The following is a 14,240-nucleotide window of genomic DNA, read 5'->3' as shown; positions in this document are numbered from 1 at the left end:
ATGGAGCGGTGGCCAAGAAGAAAACACGACACATACACACCACCAAGACACAAAAATACAAACTTTAGTGTGGTACATATTCAACTACGACCCTTATTTTACAACTATTTTATAAGTATTATGAATTTCTACCTCTCTGCTGAGGGATTTCTATGGCCTTTGGCTCGTCTTCTACTTTTCCAGAAGCAACGATCTCATCTGATTATAGAAGCAAACGTATCTAGTCATGTTTTAAGGAATTCATAAAAATGCTGAATATCCACGGGGAACCTTTCAAAGTCAAAGCATACCTTTGACTGGTGTACTCGCCTCCAGCTGTGGTTTAGCTAGAGCTGTTGGTATCCCCCTTTGTTTGACTGTTTGGATGACTGATATGAAGTAACAAACAGTGAACAGTCAACACACAAATCATAACAAAATCTTTGAAGAAAGCTTACTGCATTTCAACAAGGCCAACTTATTGTGTTAATAGGTCAAGATGAGTTACTAGTAAGTGGTTATAAGACCAACCAAATGGTATTGACAGACATATCTACCTTCAGACTTTTTGGCCTGCGGTTGTTGTATTGGTGTTTCCAAATGTTGTGGTTCTGCTGACACTTCTAGATCTTTCACTGGCTCTGCTGATCGTTCTATAACCTGTGCTGTTGGAACTTTCTGTGGTTCTACCACAGCTGTTTTTGCTACTTCTGGAACTTTCTTCAGTGTTTCTGGAACTGGTTCTTCAGGAAGCTTCTTTGGTTCCTTGGGAGGCTTTTTAGGTGCTTCAGGAACCTTCTTTGGTTCTTCAGGAACCTTTTTTGGTTCTTCAGGAACCTTTTTTGGTTCTTCAGGAACCTTCTTTGGTTCTTCAGGAAGCTTCCTTGGTTCCTCTGTAGCCTTCTTTGGTGCTTCAGGAACCTTCTTTGTTGCTTCAGGAACCTTCTTTGGTGCTTCAGGAACCTTTTTTGGTTCTTCAGGAACCTTCTTTGGTTCTTCAGGAAGCTTCCTTGGTTCCTCTGTAGCCGTCTTTGCCGCTTCAGGAACCTTCTTTGGTGCTTCAGGAACCTCAGGAGCCTTGATTTTTTCTGGAGCTTCCAGGTCCCTTGGTTCAGTTACTTCCTGCTGATGTTTATCAGCCAGCAAATATGGTTTTCTTGGAGGTTCGTGTATCTTTGATTCTAAAGCAACTTAAAAGAAGATTTATTTAATATTTAATATTTTTTTTCTAATACCAAAAATTTGTAGTCACACTCTAACGAGTGCTTAGCATGCTGAAAGATATTCATGTAAGATATTTCAGAAAAGCAAAAGTTATACTAACAAGTATAAAAGAAACCGGCACAACACAGCAGCCTATCGACAAACTCTTTGTAGTACCTTTAACTGGGACATCTTCAACTTTTTGTGGAGTAACTTTGGGTGCAGATGGTTGAGGTACAGGTTGTTCTGGTCTTGGTGTTTCTTGCACTTAAGAGAAGATTGTGTATTTTTTTATCCAACAGCTAACAATTAAGATTAATATGGAATCAAAGATACATTCTTAATGAGTGAAGTCAAAGTAGGAAAGATGATATTAGAGAAAAAGAAGCAACACGACTTTGGTTAACAATCTATACCTTCAGTTGGAAGATGTTCCAATGATGGAGAAGCAAGGACTGCACTTGGGTGAAGTACAGGTTCTTCTGACTTTGGTGGTTTTGGTACTTTAAAGGAAAAAATGCATACAGTGTATATGTTCAGTAACCTTCTGGTAACCACGGTGGCGTCAACACTCTATCGAGTGCTTAGAGAAAGACACAATCACAGTACATTAAATACACAGCCGAGCCGTGTTTGTTGTAAAGAGAGTTAGTGTCACACATGAAAAACATGTCCCTTCATTACCTTTTAATAATGGATTGCATTTATATAGCGCACAATTCCACTATTCATTCACTCTCACACACTGGTGGAGGCATGCTACGGTTGTAGCCACAGTTGCCCTGGGGCAGACTGACAGAAGCGAGGCTGCCATATCGCACCATTGGCCCCTCTGGCCAACACCGTAGGCGGTAGGTGAAGTGTCTTGCCGAAGGACACAACGACCAGGACAGAGAGAGCTGGGGGATCGAACCGGCAACTTTCCGGTTACAGATGAGCTTCCCAACCTCCTGAACCACGGTTTTGTTCTGTTAGCATCAGTCTTTGTTGAAGTAATCATTGTAGAGACTGGCTGAATTGTGGCTTCTGCTAGTTTGTCTACAGCTGGCATTTTGCACAGCATTTATATGTTTGAAGGTTTACTCTTTTACTTACCATAGAATTATTTTCATGATCAAAATTTGTTAGATTTGTTATTTATACACCAAAGCAATGTCTTTTTTAAAGGCTATATTCAAACACTCCAAACACCACGTGTGGTCCACACTATAGACGGTGTTAATGCTTAAAGATCAAGAGGTTAGCAGCAAAGGACATCCATGACATATATGAACATGTTAAGAAGTGCACACTTAGGTCACAGCAACATGAAACAAAACTAGAAGAACTTGGGATGTAATGACTTTCCATTTGAACATCAGAAAAACAAAGTGTTCATTACATTACCTATTGGTTTTAAGGCCTCTGGCGTTTTCTTAGTGGGGACAGCTTTTGGTTCTTGGAGCTCAGGCTTAATTTGAGCCACTTCAGGCTTGGGCACCACTGGTTTCACGGGTTCCACTTCAGGCTTGGGCACCACTGGTTTCACGGGTTTCACTTCAGGTTCTGAATGAACCAGTTTTGGTGTTGCTGGTTTGGGTGGGTAAGGTTCAGGTTGGGTGAAGGCTACTGGTTCTTCAAGGTTAACAGAGAAATATTACCATCATTTAACACAGGAACCACAGACTTGTAAGAGCTTGGGGCAAAGAGGAGACACATAAAACCTGACAGCAAGAACTCAATGCTATTTACGCATCGTAAGAACAGCAAGAAAATACTTCAGACAACAATTAAAGAGACAAAAGAAGCCTAAAAAATAGTCATTAAATCTGAAAGATCTTGAGAGCATAATCGTGAATAGTTTGAATTTCATATTCATGCTAAAGTTGGTGAGTTTGTGTTACAAATATCTGACTAAAGTTTTAAATATAGTGTAAATATTCAATATAATATATCATGAGATTTCCTGAAGTTTGTGTAAAAGTATGATGCTTTCTGGTAAAGATTTGTAATTCGCATCATTTACATAAACAGTTGAGAACGTGAGCCAATAAAGACCCACAAGCACATAAAATAAGACATTTTTAGTGACTCACTGCATCATGAACATTACCTTCTGGAGCTGGACGTTCCTCTCTCTGAGGTGGAGCAGGGGCTTCAGGCTGTAGCTTCTTTGCTTCAGGTACTTTAAAACATCATCATTCATTTCAGTTTCTCACCACATTAAACTGAACATCAAGGTTTTTTTTTATTATTATTTATTTAGGAAAAAAATAAAGAATGGAAATAAAAAAGAAAAGATGTGACATACCAACAAGACAAACACCACACGAAGAAGAATATAAAGAACAGACATTTGTAGATACCTTTGACCAGAGGTGGAGGCGGAGCTTCAGGCTCAGAGGGTTTCTCCTCTGGCATCCTGTGAATCTCAGGAACTTGAAAGATCAAGAAAGGTCACATTAAAACTACTTCAGCCAAGCTCTACCGTCTACTCTGCCAAATCTACTGCATGGAAAGCTCCAGTGAAGGTTAATAAGAGCATGAAGGCAAGAACAGAATAACTGCAGAGAGATGAGACCAAAACATGACAAAAACAGGTAACATGCAGGATCATAGAAGTAACACCTGAGGAGAAGAACAGCTTCTGTAAGCAGCAGTTGGTGTTTGAAGCATTTAAGTGGAATTTAAGTGGGCAGACAAACATAACAGTCAGCTGATTGGCAGCGCCTCATTATATTTCAGCTCCAAGCTTTATGAACAGCCAGAACATTTGCAGTTATACCTTCAGGGAGTTCTCCTCTGCCCTCGACCTCAGTCCACTCAACAGTTTCTTCTACAGGTTTTTTCTCTTCTGGTGAGGAAAAAAAATGTAAACTCAGAAAAAGAACGACTGACACGTGAAAGCTGCTGCAGGTCGTCGAGTATCCAAAGCTGCTAAAAACACAACGAAACACGATAACAGGGGAAACAGGAAGACGGGTGTGGGCCGCACCGATGAGCAGTTCAGACAATAACACGTCCACAGCACATTAACAGTCATTACACTTCATAAAGTGATTAAAGCTGATACCTGAGATGGACGAGTACTGAACCGAAAGCATCTCTTCTTCACGTGTCAGACTTTGAAACACTACAGCAGACCACGGAAAGATATTCACCGTTAGACGTCAGATCAGTGAACAGTTTATGTTTGAGCAGACGACGATCAGGTCGTGAAACCTTTAAATATTTCAGATGAAACTCCACAATCCTGAAAATACTGTTAATTTATCAAAGTTCTGAATTTGAGGTGAGATAGTCCAATTTTAAGTTTAGCTTTACAAAAATCTGACTTACTGTTTATTTATTGAAAACCTCATTTTTATTTTAAATCTGAGCAGCGAAGTCTGAGAGGCAACAAAAACCATAATGAGAATATAATAAATCAGATTTTACAACAGGAATGTTGACATTTTTGTAATTCAGAAAACAACGTGATAAAAATCATAATTATAGTCAGAAACTTGTAATTCTTTACTACAATAAAATAAAAGAACTGTACATCTTTAAACTGGCTGGATTTTAAATCTCGTCATATCAGGATTAATTTGAAAAGTGATTCTTAGACACTGACGTGACCGTCGTCTGCACAGCTCAGATAATGAAGCTGAATTATATTTGGGATATTATAACGGGTCGTGTACAGATGACGCTTAAAACAAGCACACAGTTACTCAGGATGAAGGTTAAAGGAGGAGGAAGAAGGTGATGAAGACGATGATGGTTATGATGATGATGGACTTGAGGGTGATGACGGTTAAAGAAAACGGTTTAATGCAGAAAATTTCGTCACGCAAACTGTAGCGATTACGGCGGTTAGAGCTGATCTTAGGGAGTGGCGACTGCTGTACCTCTCACTTCTGTTCTCTCCTCAAAGTGATCAAACTCGGAGGAATCTTGTGGCAGAAAACAATCGTGTAAATGACAGAAACGAGCAGAGTCACTGAAATCCTGATCAGTTTGAACCAGACTCACCTCTGCACACGAGCATAGACGCTGCCTCTGACACATGAACGGCTGTGTCGGGGACATCTGAAGGTTCAGCCACAAACACTTTGATTATTATTATTATTACTATTATTATTGTTGTTTTTATGTTCTGACAGTAAAACTTAACACTTGTTCGGTATGACTGAAATCACAGTGACGTGTAAGATGATGCAGTGAAACCCCACAGTCACAGTCACAGTGAAAGCCTTGTTGGCAGTGGTCGGCTGTACTGCACAAACCAATGAGACGTCAAGGAGCCTCGCAAATAGATGAGCCGTGATTCTTGTGAAAATGGTGTCGGTGAAATGACCAGTGCGACCTCGACAGTGTTGTAAAATCGTAAACCTGCGTCTGAGTTTGCAGGTGAAGACGTGTTCAGGTTTACTGTCGTTTATTTGCTGCACTTTTTAAGATACTCACCCTGAGGAACCCTCCCTAACTCAATTTCTGTGAAAGGACAAAGTACAGAAGCGTTATTGTAGCTGCTGACATCACGCTGCTGACATCACGCTGATGTCAGTAATGTGTAAAAACGTACACACCTTTGCCTGACAGGTAAAGCTCGGCTGTGCTTCGAGCTTCTCCCAGTGGCTCCAGGCGAGCAATCACCGAGTACACGCCTGATGGGGAAACATCACGGAGTTCAGGCCAAACTGTCCCTCAGACACTTACAGAAGAGATCGCGGTAAAGGCCGGTCACACCAGAGAGCCCAGCTAATCCTCTCTAAACGTCAGCACTGCAGTAATGTCCAGGTGAAGTTAAATTTGTTTCACAGAGCTAATCAAGGACAAGTCATATATGCTACACCGCTGCTGGTACACAAATATGGTCGCTGGCTAGTTTTGCTATTCGACGGTATCCTGTTCGGTTCATTCAAAAAATAAAAATAAAAACTGATTACTGAGTAAAGCTCAAGGTTTAAGAAGCTAAATAAAAGCGCACGTGCTGCTCTGAACTCTGGCAGCGACTCGGCTGTAACACGACGGCGGGTCGATGAGCAGCAGGGTTCATTAGAGAGGATCCACTAAACGATGCTGGCGTGACCGCACCTTTACTCGGATTTCACATCTTTGCATTGAGTCTGTGCAGCTGAGGCAGAACGCTGCCAGGTTAGCAGACATGTCTTCTTTTGGTCCGATTAGTTTTTCATGTACCAAAAATCATTTTACAGGGGATCTAGCCCCCTCCTAAAAATTCTCAATTATTTCTTACTTTATCATCAGTTTATCTTCTGTCCGCTTAAAAGTAATTTCAGATCTTTTACGTTTTTACTGCCCCTCTCCCTAACAGCATTCATATGATTGTTGGGTTTTTCTGTCTACTTTACAATATAAAGCGCCTTCAGGTCACTGTTGTTGTGTTTTGGTGCTGTATAAATAAAACTGATAAAATACCAAAAGGTGCTGGAAACAGTAAGAACTTTGTGTTTACTATGAATCTCTGGAACAGCAGAAAACGCCCCCTTCAAGCGCCCAGTAACATCTTTTTAGCTTAAAGATATTCAGCTGCTGTTTGTCGTGTGAGTTAGTAAAAGTCTCAGCTAAACCGGCTAAATGCATTCAATGACATGAATAGAATACTTTTATTTTTTAATACTTTTATTGTGCACCATTAAAACCAGATGTTAATCTATAAGATGATGCATACTACTCAAACAGCTAAACTTTGGTCTAGTTATTAGAAAAGTGTCTCCGGAGGAAACAGTAACTTGGCCGTGTAACAAACCTTCGTCCTCTGCAGTTACGTTGTGGATTGTCATAAAGTGCCGTCGGCTTTCAGTCCTGAAGTTATATTTTGGGCTTTCTTTAAGCTCCCACGAGTCTTTGTACCACGTGACGGTAGCGTTGTCGAAGGACAACTCGCACTCGAAGGTGGCAGAGTGGCGTTCGTTGACCTCGATGCTTCGGATGCTTTTAGTGAACTGAATTTGATCGACTAGAACCAGACAATAACAGTGAGCCTCCGAAATATGCATTTTAAATGTGAAGATCTGATGTCACAGTTAAGTGTTAAGACTCCTCTTTGGACTAAAATCAGATTCAGTATAAAAGACACAGAAACAAACACACAATCAAAGGTAGAGGAGAACCTTCAGGTTCAAAGAGGTCAGTCTGAGTCGTGTTAGTTTGGACTCATCCTTCTTACCTGTCTTACGAGCAGCTCCTGATAATAAAATGGAAGAGCTGGACGTGAGGACGTGTTACAGACACACAGAGACAGACATCGGGATCAAACACTCTGACTCTTACCCGTGACCGTCAGTTTGGCGTTGGAGATGTGAGGACCGCACACCACGCGGTAGTTGCCCTGATCTTTGACCTGGCAGTTCTTGATTTTCAGATAATGGCGGTCCCCCACGCTGCTGATGTCGTACTTTTCGCTGTTGTCCAGTTTCTGGGTGCCTTTGTACCAGGTGAGCGTGATCTCTGGGTAGTTGATCTTAATCTGGCACTCAAAGGTGGCGCTCTGGTTCTCCGTGATGGTTTGGTCAGTGATGTCCTCCATCACAGAGACGGGCTGAGCAAGAAAAACCCGTTTCATCAACGTCTGAAGTTGTGTATTGTCAAATCATTGATTATCAGTATTATATACTGAAACACGATGTGTTTATTTTTTAATGGCCTCATAATCAGATGGTGCTTTTACCTCCATGCTGACGCGTCCCTCTAGCTGCTCGATGAGTCGGGCCATGTCCTCTTCTTCGACTCGTGCCCCACGCTCGACCTCCTGCAGCAGGACAGAGGCGAGTCTGTGAGAGTCGCTTCAGTGAACGTTTTCCATGTTTCCATGGTATTCATTCGTGCTTTTTTTTATTATTATTAATTTGTTTAACTTTGCATTATTCTGTTCTCGGCTCTTTGGTCAGCACTTGCTGTTTTAAAGCGCTTTACAGATAAAGTTGGCTTGGTAGCAAAAATATGGAGAGATCATGTTCGCCATGTCCAAATTTCTCTCTGGAAAGGAGAAGTGTATGTAAAATGCCTGTTTTTCTGCCTTATTTGTCTGCATCAACTATGTTCAGCTGCTCTCAACTCAGACTAAGAAGCCCCAAAGTATAAGCCCCTGTTTATAAGATTGAAAGCTGCAGTCAGCTGAGACTGAAGAAGTCACCTGGACGAGTGACGAAACGTTTCTCCCACAAAATGCTACGTCCAGATGAACACAATCAACTTTTGGAGAAGCCCCAAAGTAGTTTTTAGTTTAAATATGGGACCAAATACTCACACTTAGAAGCTGCTGGTAGTGAGTCTTTGCAGACTAAAGTTGGTAAAATGTTATCTGCTCCACAGCTAAGCCAAAATGTTGGAGACCCCAGAAGTGTGTTACCAGTCCAGAGACTTGAGGGCCATTTGGCCCTTTATTTGGTGGAATTTAGAGGTAAAGTTTTTGTCTCCATCCTTCCTGCTCACAGATTGTAAAGCTGAACCGTGATATTAATTCTGCTGCTTTCTCGCACAGCTATGTGGGACGATGTCCGGTCATCTGTGCTGACACTTTCTGTCTTACCGCTCTTCCAGTCTCCATCTCCTTCTCCTTCTTCAGGAACTCCACGGCCTGCAGGATGGCACGGTAGTCATGGATTCCATGTTCCCGCAGGATCCTCTCATAGTCTTTGGGGTCGTGACCTCTAAGCAGCTCTACAATGTTGACCTCTTCTTCTTTCTTGGGACTCTTCTGCTTGGAAGGAGTCCTGAAAATAGAAAATACGCGATCAGATTTTTCTCTGCAGCAGATATCTCCCAGATGTTTGCTCTTCTGTTTCCTTTAGGCTTTGATAAAAGAGTCATTGCACAGAAAAGAATTTCACAATGCCACTGCCACCATATCTTAATGCCTTACTTCTTGAGCCTCGTTCTTAAGTCTCCCACTTCTCCCACGTCCTCCTTTTTGGTCACCTCCATATCAGCGCCACTCTCAATTTCTCCATGTTTGTTGGTGGCAACACATCTGTAATGACCAGAATCAGACTTGGTCACTTCTTTGATCTGCAGTTTGGCATCCTGGCCCTTGTGCTCAATGGAGATTCGACCACCGGGGGTGATCTGTCTCCATTTGCCCTTCATCCACTTCACACTGGGGATTGGGTCACCTCCAATCTTGGCGATAAAGGTTGCAGTACCCTCTGCCAAAATCAGAAATACACAAAGTTAGTTCAAAATGGAAACCTCTAGAGATAATGAATGAAAGCAAAAAAAGCCTTGGCTCCTCGTGCTTACTCTCTGTGACAGAAACATTTTGGGGTTCCTCGATGAAGAACAGATTGTCGAGCCTTTTGACCGGGGCGGCTGCAGCCGGGGCAGCAGCCTCAGTGGGTGTGGCCTTGGCACCTTTATCTGAAAGGATTTGAAAGCGAGTTAAATGTTGTGAAACACATAACCAGCAGAAAGAAATAAACACACTGCATTTCTCATAAAACTACTTTAAAAACAAAGTTTTGTAGTAATGTTGGTTTAGCGTCACTGCAGTAAACTTTTTCCACCGTGCAGTGGAGAGACAAGATGTGTTCATTACACAAAACTGGAACCACAGATTGATTACCTTTTACAGTGACTTTAGACTTGCAGAAGTCAGTGCCATTTGCATTGCTGGCCTTGCACAGATAATCTCCAGCATCCGTCTTTGACACCTGGCTGATCTCCAGATTGGCCGTTCCACCAACAAATGAGATTTTGGTGTTTCCGCTGGACACGAGCTCTCTCCTGTCCTTCATCCACTGGATGGTTATTGGAGTAGAGCCGGTGACGTGGCACTGGAGGCTCAGCTTCTCCCCTTCACCCACAGTCACTGGTTCCAGAGGAACATCAAATTTGGGAGCCTGGCCAGTCTCTGGAGAAGTGGTGCAAAAACCGACAGGATGACTACAAATACTCACCTTTCAAACAGTGAACTGTTCAACTGAAGCTCATCCAAAATCTGGATGGATGCTAGCAAAACAAGTCACTGTATTTCATCCTGAAAACAGTCATAATTTTACCCAAATATAGTAAAATATTACCCAAACATTACTTTAATACAATGAAAGTGTCAGGTTTTAATCTTTAGTGCCATAAGAACATCCTGTAGAGTCACATCAGCTTTAGCTGCATGGATGAAAAGGATCAAACCCTAAATGACAGAGTCCTACCTGTTACTGTGAGAGAAACGTTACAAGAAGCTTTGCCAGCTTCATTGGAGGCCTCGCAGGTGTAAACACCACCGTCAGAGCCCGTGGAGTCTCTGACACACAGCACGGCCATGTTGTTTTTGAAGCTGATATCATATTTGTCCGAGGCGCGGATCTCACTGTTGTCCTTGTACCAGGAGACGGTCAGAGGTTGAGAGCCGGACACTCGGCCCTCGATCTTTACGGTCTTACCCACTGAATCCACCATGGACTCCGAAGGCTTCCTGGTGAAGTTTGGAGGAACTTTGCGCTCTGTTAGTGGGGAAGAAAATAAGAAAGAAAATCATGCCATGCAGTGGCATTGGACGTTTGAGATTCCAATTTAAGAATTCAGGCCACTGGGCCTTTACCACAGCTTCAGGAAAACAGTCTGGCACAGCACACGAGACAACATACAAACAACACAAAAGCAAAGAAATACTAAACATCAGAGATTCTGACCAAAAATCTCCTGTCTATGAAAAAGACCATTATCTGACCATTACAGCGTTCTCAGCCTGAGAACGCTCTTGGTTTCAGGCATCTCTCAAAGCTTAGTAAATCCTTATTTCAAGACCTACAAAATGCAGAGCCAGCCACTGAAAACACACCCTAAAATATCATCCTGGTTATTCCTGGCAAGCACAAGATCACAGGAAGTCAAATTTATTTCCATAGCACTTTTAAAACAACAGCTGGTCACCAAAGTGCTGAACATCTAAAAGAAAAGTCAAATGGCATAAAAAGATGACGAAAGACAACAGAATTTAAGAAAGTAAATATAAATCGAGAAGATCTGAGTAAGAAATAGCACAAAAGTAATCAGAACTTATTCTGGTTTAAAGGAGAATAAGAGGGTTTTCAGGTGGGTTTTGAGAGTGTCTAATGTCCCACAGTTTAGGTGAAGCCACAGCCAAGGGCCAATCTCTGTGCTGCAATCTGAACCTCGGGAAATGCAGGTGCATTTGGTCCGCAGACCACAGGAAACAGCTACGTTCAACAGCATCAGTAATTAGAACGATATCTGGGAATCAGACAAAGGAAACGTGTCGGTTCGTGCACCACCTTTTCTGACATGACTGGCATCTATGAATTATTCACTTACTCATGTTACATAAACATGGGAATTGTCCTCTGAGTGTTTCAAGTATATCTTCAGTCTCAACATCATGCCAGGCAAGCTGGTTCTGAGAAACAATGGTTTGGTTCACGCTTCCCCTGTTATGCTGCCATCTAATAATAATAGGTGATGGAGGTTATGAAATATTGGAGATAAACTAAGATCAGTTTTTAGACCTCGATGACTAAATACTGTGTTCCTAAACAACAGCGGGTCTCGGCTGCTCTTTTGCAGTACTTGTCTGAAAGGTGTATGTCTGTGAAGGTTCTCAGTCATCCAGGTCATCGTAGTCAAAGGAGCTTGCAAAGAAAAGCGTCTGGACTTCTTTAAGTTGCTTGAAGACGTTTCACCTCTCATCCGAGAAGCTTCTTCAGTTCTAAGGTCAAATGGTGGAGAGTCCCAGATATAAACCTAGTGGGAGTTTCCCCCCACAGAGGGACAAAAGGACCCCCTGATGATCCTCTAATCCTCTAAGAGTGTCCTTTATCCTTAAGATGCAGATGGACTGCTGACTGCTGAGTCTTGTCCTGTCCTGTCCTGTGCTGAGTCACAGGACAAGACTCAGCAGTCCATCTACATCTAAAGGTCAAAGGTCACTCTTTCGAGGATGCCAATGTTCACATTTTGGACAGAGAGGACAGATGGTTTGAAAGAGGAGTGAAAGAAGCATCTATGTCCACTGTGAGCGACCATCTTTGAACAGAGGCGGGGTTTACGACACCAACTGTCTGCCATCTATAATCCAGTTTTGAGATCCCTCCCCAGACGCCTTAACGCCCACTCACATCCTGGGCCATCCGACCTCAGGAAATCACATGATAAGGTGGGGCCAGGTTTCACAGTGAACTCACCCGAAACTCTGGCTGATTGGGACCCACACCCAGTTTCACACCTCGGCTCAGGTGATTAGAGGATCATCAGGGGCCTTTTTGTCCCTCTGTGGGGGGAAACTCCCACTAGGTTTAAATCTGGGACTCTCCACCATTTGACCTTAGAACTGAAGAAGCTTCTCGGATGAGAGCTGAAACGTCTTCAAGCAACTTAAAGAAGTCCAGACGCTTTTCTTTGCAAGCTCCTTTGACTGTCTGAAAGGTGGGAAACCTCTAAATATGAACCTGGATTAAAGCTCGTTGTTGACTTTTAAGATTCCTTGTAACTCAACAAAACAGCTCAAAAAATGTCTTTAAAATATTGACAGTCACACCAGGCTTCATTCATTCTTCATTAATGTAGAAAAATGAAGTAGTGAACGTGAGCATCACCTTTCACAGTCACGCTACAGCTGGTGGAGGCTGAACCAACCCGGTTCTCGGCCTTGCAGATATATTCACCGTGATCAGACTTGGTAGATTTGAACAGTTGCAAAGTGGCAACGCCATCTGCAAAGTCCATTGAGCAACTGTTGGACTTGCGCAACTTTCCATCCTCTTTAAACCAGGCGACAGAGATCACAGGAGTTCCTGCAATCCTGCACTCTAAGGTCACTGCCTCACCCATAGTTACCTCCACTGGCTCCAGCTTGTCAACAAAGTATGGTGGTTCTAAAGTGAGACATCAGGGTGGTTTAGTTTAAGTACAGATGTGTAAACATATAAATGAAAAATGTGTTTAAAAACATGGCCAAATTAATGAATGTATGGTCATAAGTCACCATAAGAAAAACAGAGGGATCCACATTTACATGCACAACCAATCATTTTACCTAGGATTGTAACTTGTGCTTCACATTTGTCACTTCCAGCTCCATTGTCTACCTCACAATAGTATCTACCAGCTGCCTCCATCCTTTCAGAGTTCAGAACCTCCAGGATGCAAGAGGTGTCTGTGGTGATCATATTGTGCAGATAAGAGGCTTGGATGAGTTTACCATCCTTTTCCCAGGTTACATTTACAGTTGGGGTTCCAGCATATGCGACCTCGAGCCTCAGAGGCTTGTTCTTTTCAATGGAAATGTCCCTCAGCCTCTTCACAAAGTGGACTGGCTCTGAGAGGGGTAAGTCCACCGTCAGTTAAATAAAAATCAGTGCATGAATTGTAAGACGGGCATATATAATGCTAACAAACCTTTCACAAACAGAAAAACTGAGCAGCTGTCCTTTCCTGCAGCATTAACGATCTGGCAGGTGTACTCTCCTGCATGAGACTTTTCAACTTTATGAAGCACCAGCGTGGCGACGTCGTCCATCAGGGAGATCTCGCAGCCTCTCCCGTGCTGCATTTCCTTGGCTCCCCTGAACCATTTGACCTTTATGGGAATGCTGCCTTTCACTTTAGCCAAGAAAGACACACTTTGGCCAGGCAAAGTTTCTCGAGCCTCGGGCGTTTCAGAAAAAGATGGAGGTTCTGGTTTCCAATAAAAAGATTCAAATAAAAAAGATTTGTTGTAACCAAACCTCTGATCCTGGCTGAGGAAACCATGTTTAAAATATTCTGGTCTCTGGATTACTGACCTGTCACATTCATTGAAGCACTTGTCTCACTGGCTCCTGCAGCGTTCACAGCTTTACATGTGTATTTGCCAGAATCTGACGTCTTAATCATTGGAATTCTCAGCGTGCGCACATTATCCACGCTGCTAATGTCATAGTTTGGCCCACTGTTTATCTCTTGGCCATTATGGAACCAGGAAGTTGTTAAAGGAGCAGAACCGGTAATCTTACACTCCATCTCACCAGGCTTACCCACAACAAGGTGGGTATCTCTCAGCTTCTTTATGAAACTTGGTGGAATCAACTTATCTATTGTAAAGAAACAATAACATGGAGAGCTGATTGCTTATAAAA

At 42.5% G+C, this 14,240-nt stretch overlaps 1 protein-coding gene across 6 annotated transcripts in view; it reads right to left on the bottom strand.

The window, feature by feature from the left end:
- ttn.1 (titin, tandem duplicate 1) overlaps positions 1-14,240 on the bottom strand; it is a 172,806-nt gene that overhangs the window by 113,449 nt on the left and 45,117 nt on the right. For 4 of the 6 annotated variants that reach the window (XM_040045356.1, XM_040045351.1, XM_040045352.1 and 1 more), the window contains 27 exons: positions 13,908-14,195; positions 13,522-13,800; positions 13,160-13,441; positions 12,720-12,998; positions 10,320-10,610; positions 9,734-10,021; positions 9,412-9,528; positions 9,035-9,317; positions 8,702-8,885; positions 7,841-7,921; positions 7,444-7,711; positions 7,340-7,357; positions 6,920-7,129; positions 5,736-5,813; positions 5,614-5,640; positions 5,179-5,235; positions 5,055-5,099; positions 4,235-4,294; positions 3,947-4,015; positions 3,528-3,599; positions 3,275-3,346; positions 2,569-2,796; positions 1,599-1,685; positions 1,360-1,449; positions 537-1,169; positions 291-368; positions 133-198 (listed from right to left, as the gene is read on the bottom strand). In XM_040045356.1, coding sequence (XP_039901290.1) covers positions 133-198; positions 291-368; positions 537-1,169; positions 1,360-1,449; positions 1,599-1,685; positions 2,569-2,796; positions 3,275-3,346; positions 3,528-3,599; positions 3,947-4,015; positions 4,235-4,294; positions 5,055-5,099; positions 5,179-5,235; positions 5,614-5,640; positions 5,736-5,813; positions 6,920-7,129; positions 7,340-7,357; positions 7,444-7,711; positions 7,841-7,921; positions 8,702-8,885; positions 9,035-9,317; positions 9,412-9,528; positions 9,734-10,021; positions 10,320-10,610; positions 12,720-12,998; positions 13,160-13,441; positions 13,522-13,800; positions 13,908-14,195 — 4,530 coding nt within the window. The remainder of the gene's footprint in view (positions 1-132; positions 199-290; positions 369-536; positions 1,170-1,359; positions 1,450-1,598; positions 1,686-2,568; positions 2,797-3,274; positions 3,347-3,527; positions 3,600-3,946; positions 4,016-4,234; positions 4,295-5,054; positions 5,100-5,178; positions 5,236-5,613; positions 5,641-5,735; positions 5,814-6,919; positions 7,130-7,339; positions 7,358-7,443; positions 7,712-7,840; positions 7,922-8,701; positions 8,886-9,034; positions 9,318-9,411; positions 9,529-9,733; positions 10,022-10,319; positions 10,611-12,719; positions 12,999-13,159; positions 13,442-13,521; positions 13,801-13,907; positions 14,196-14,240) is intronic. The other 2 variants (XM_040045355.1, XM_040045357.1) reach the window with 1 other exon arrangement.

This window comes from Simochromis diagramma, unplaced genomic scaffold (assembly GCF_900408965.1).
Source record: "Simochromis diagramma unplaced genomic scaffold, fSimDia1.1 OVJJ01000055.1, whole genome shotgun sequence".
Lineage (NCBI taxonomy): Eukaryota > Metazoa > Chordata > Actinopteri > Cichliformes > Cichlidae > Simochromis > Simochromis diagramma.
Note: the sequence above shows the minus strand (reverse complement) of the source record. Positions and strands in the feature narration are given on the sequence as shown.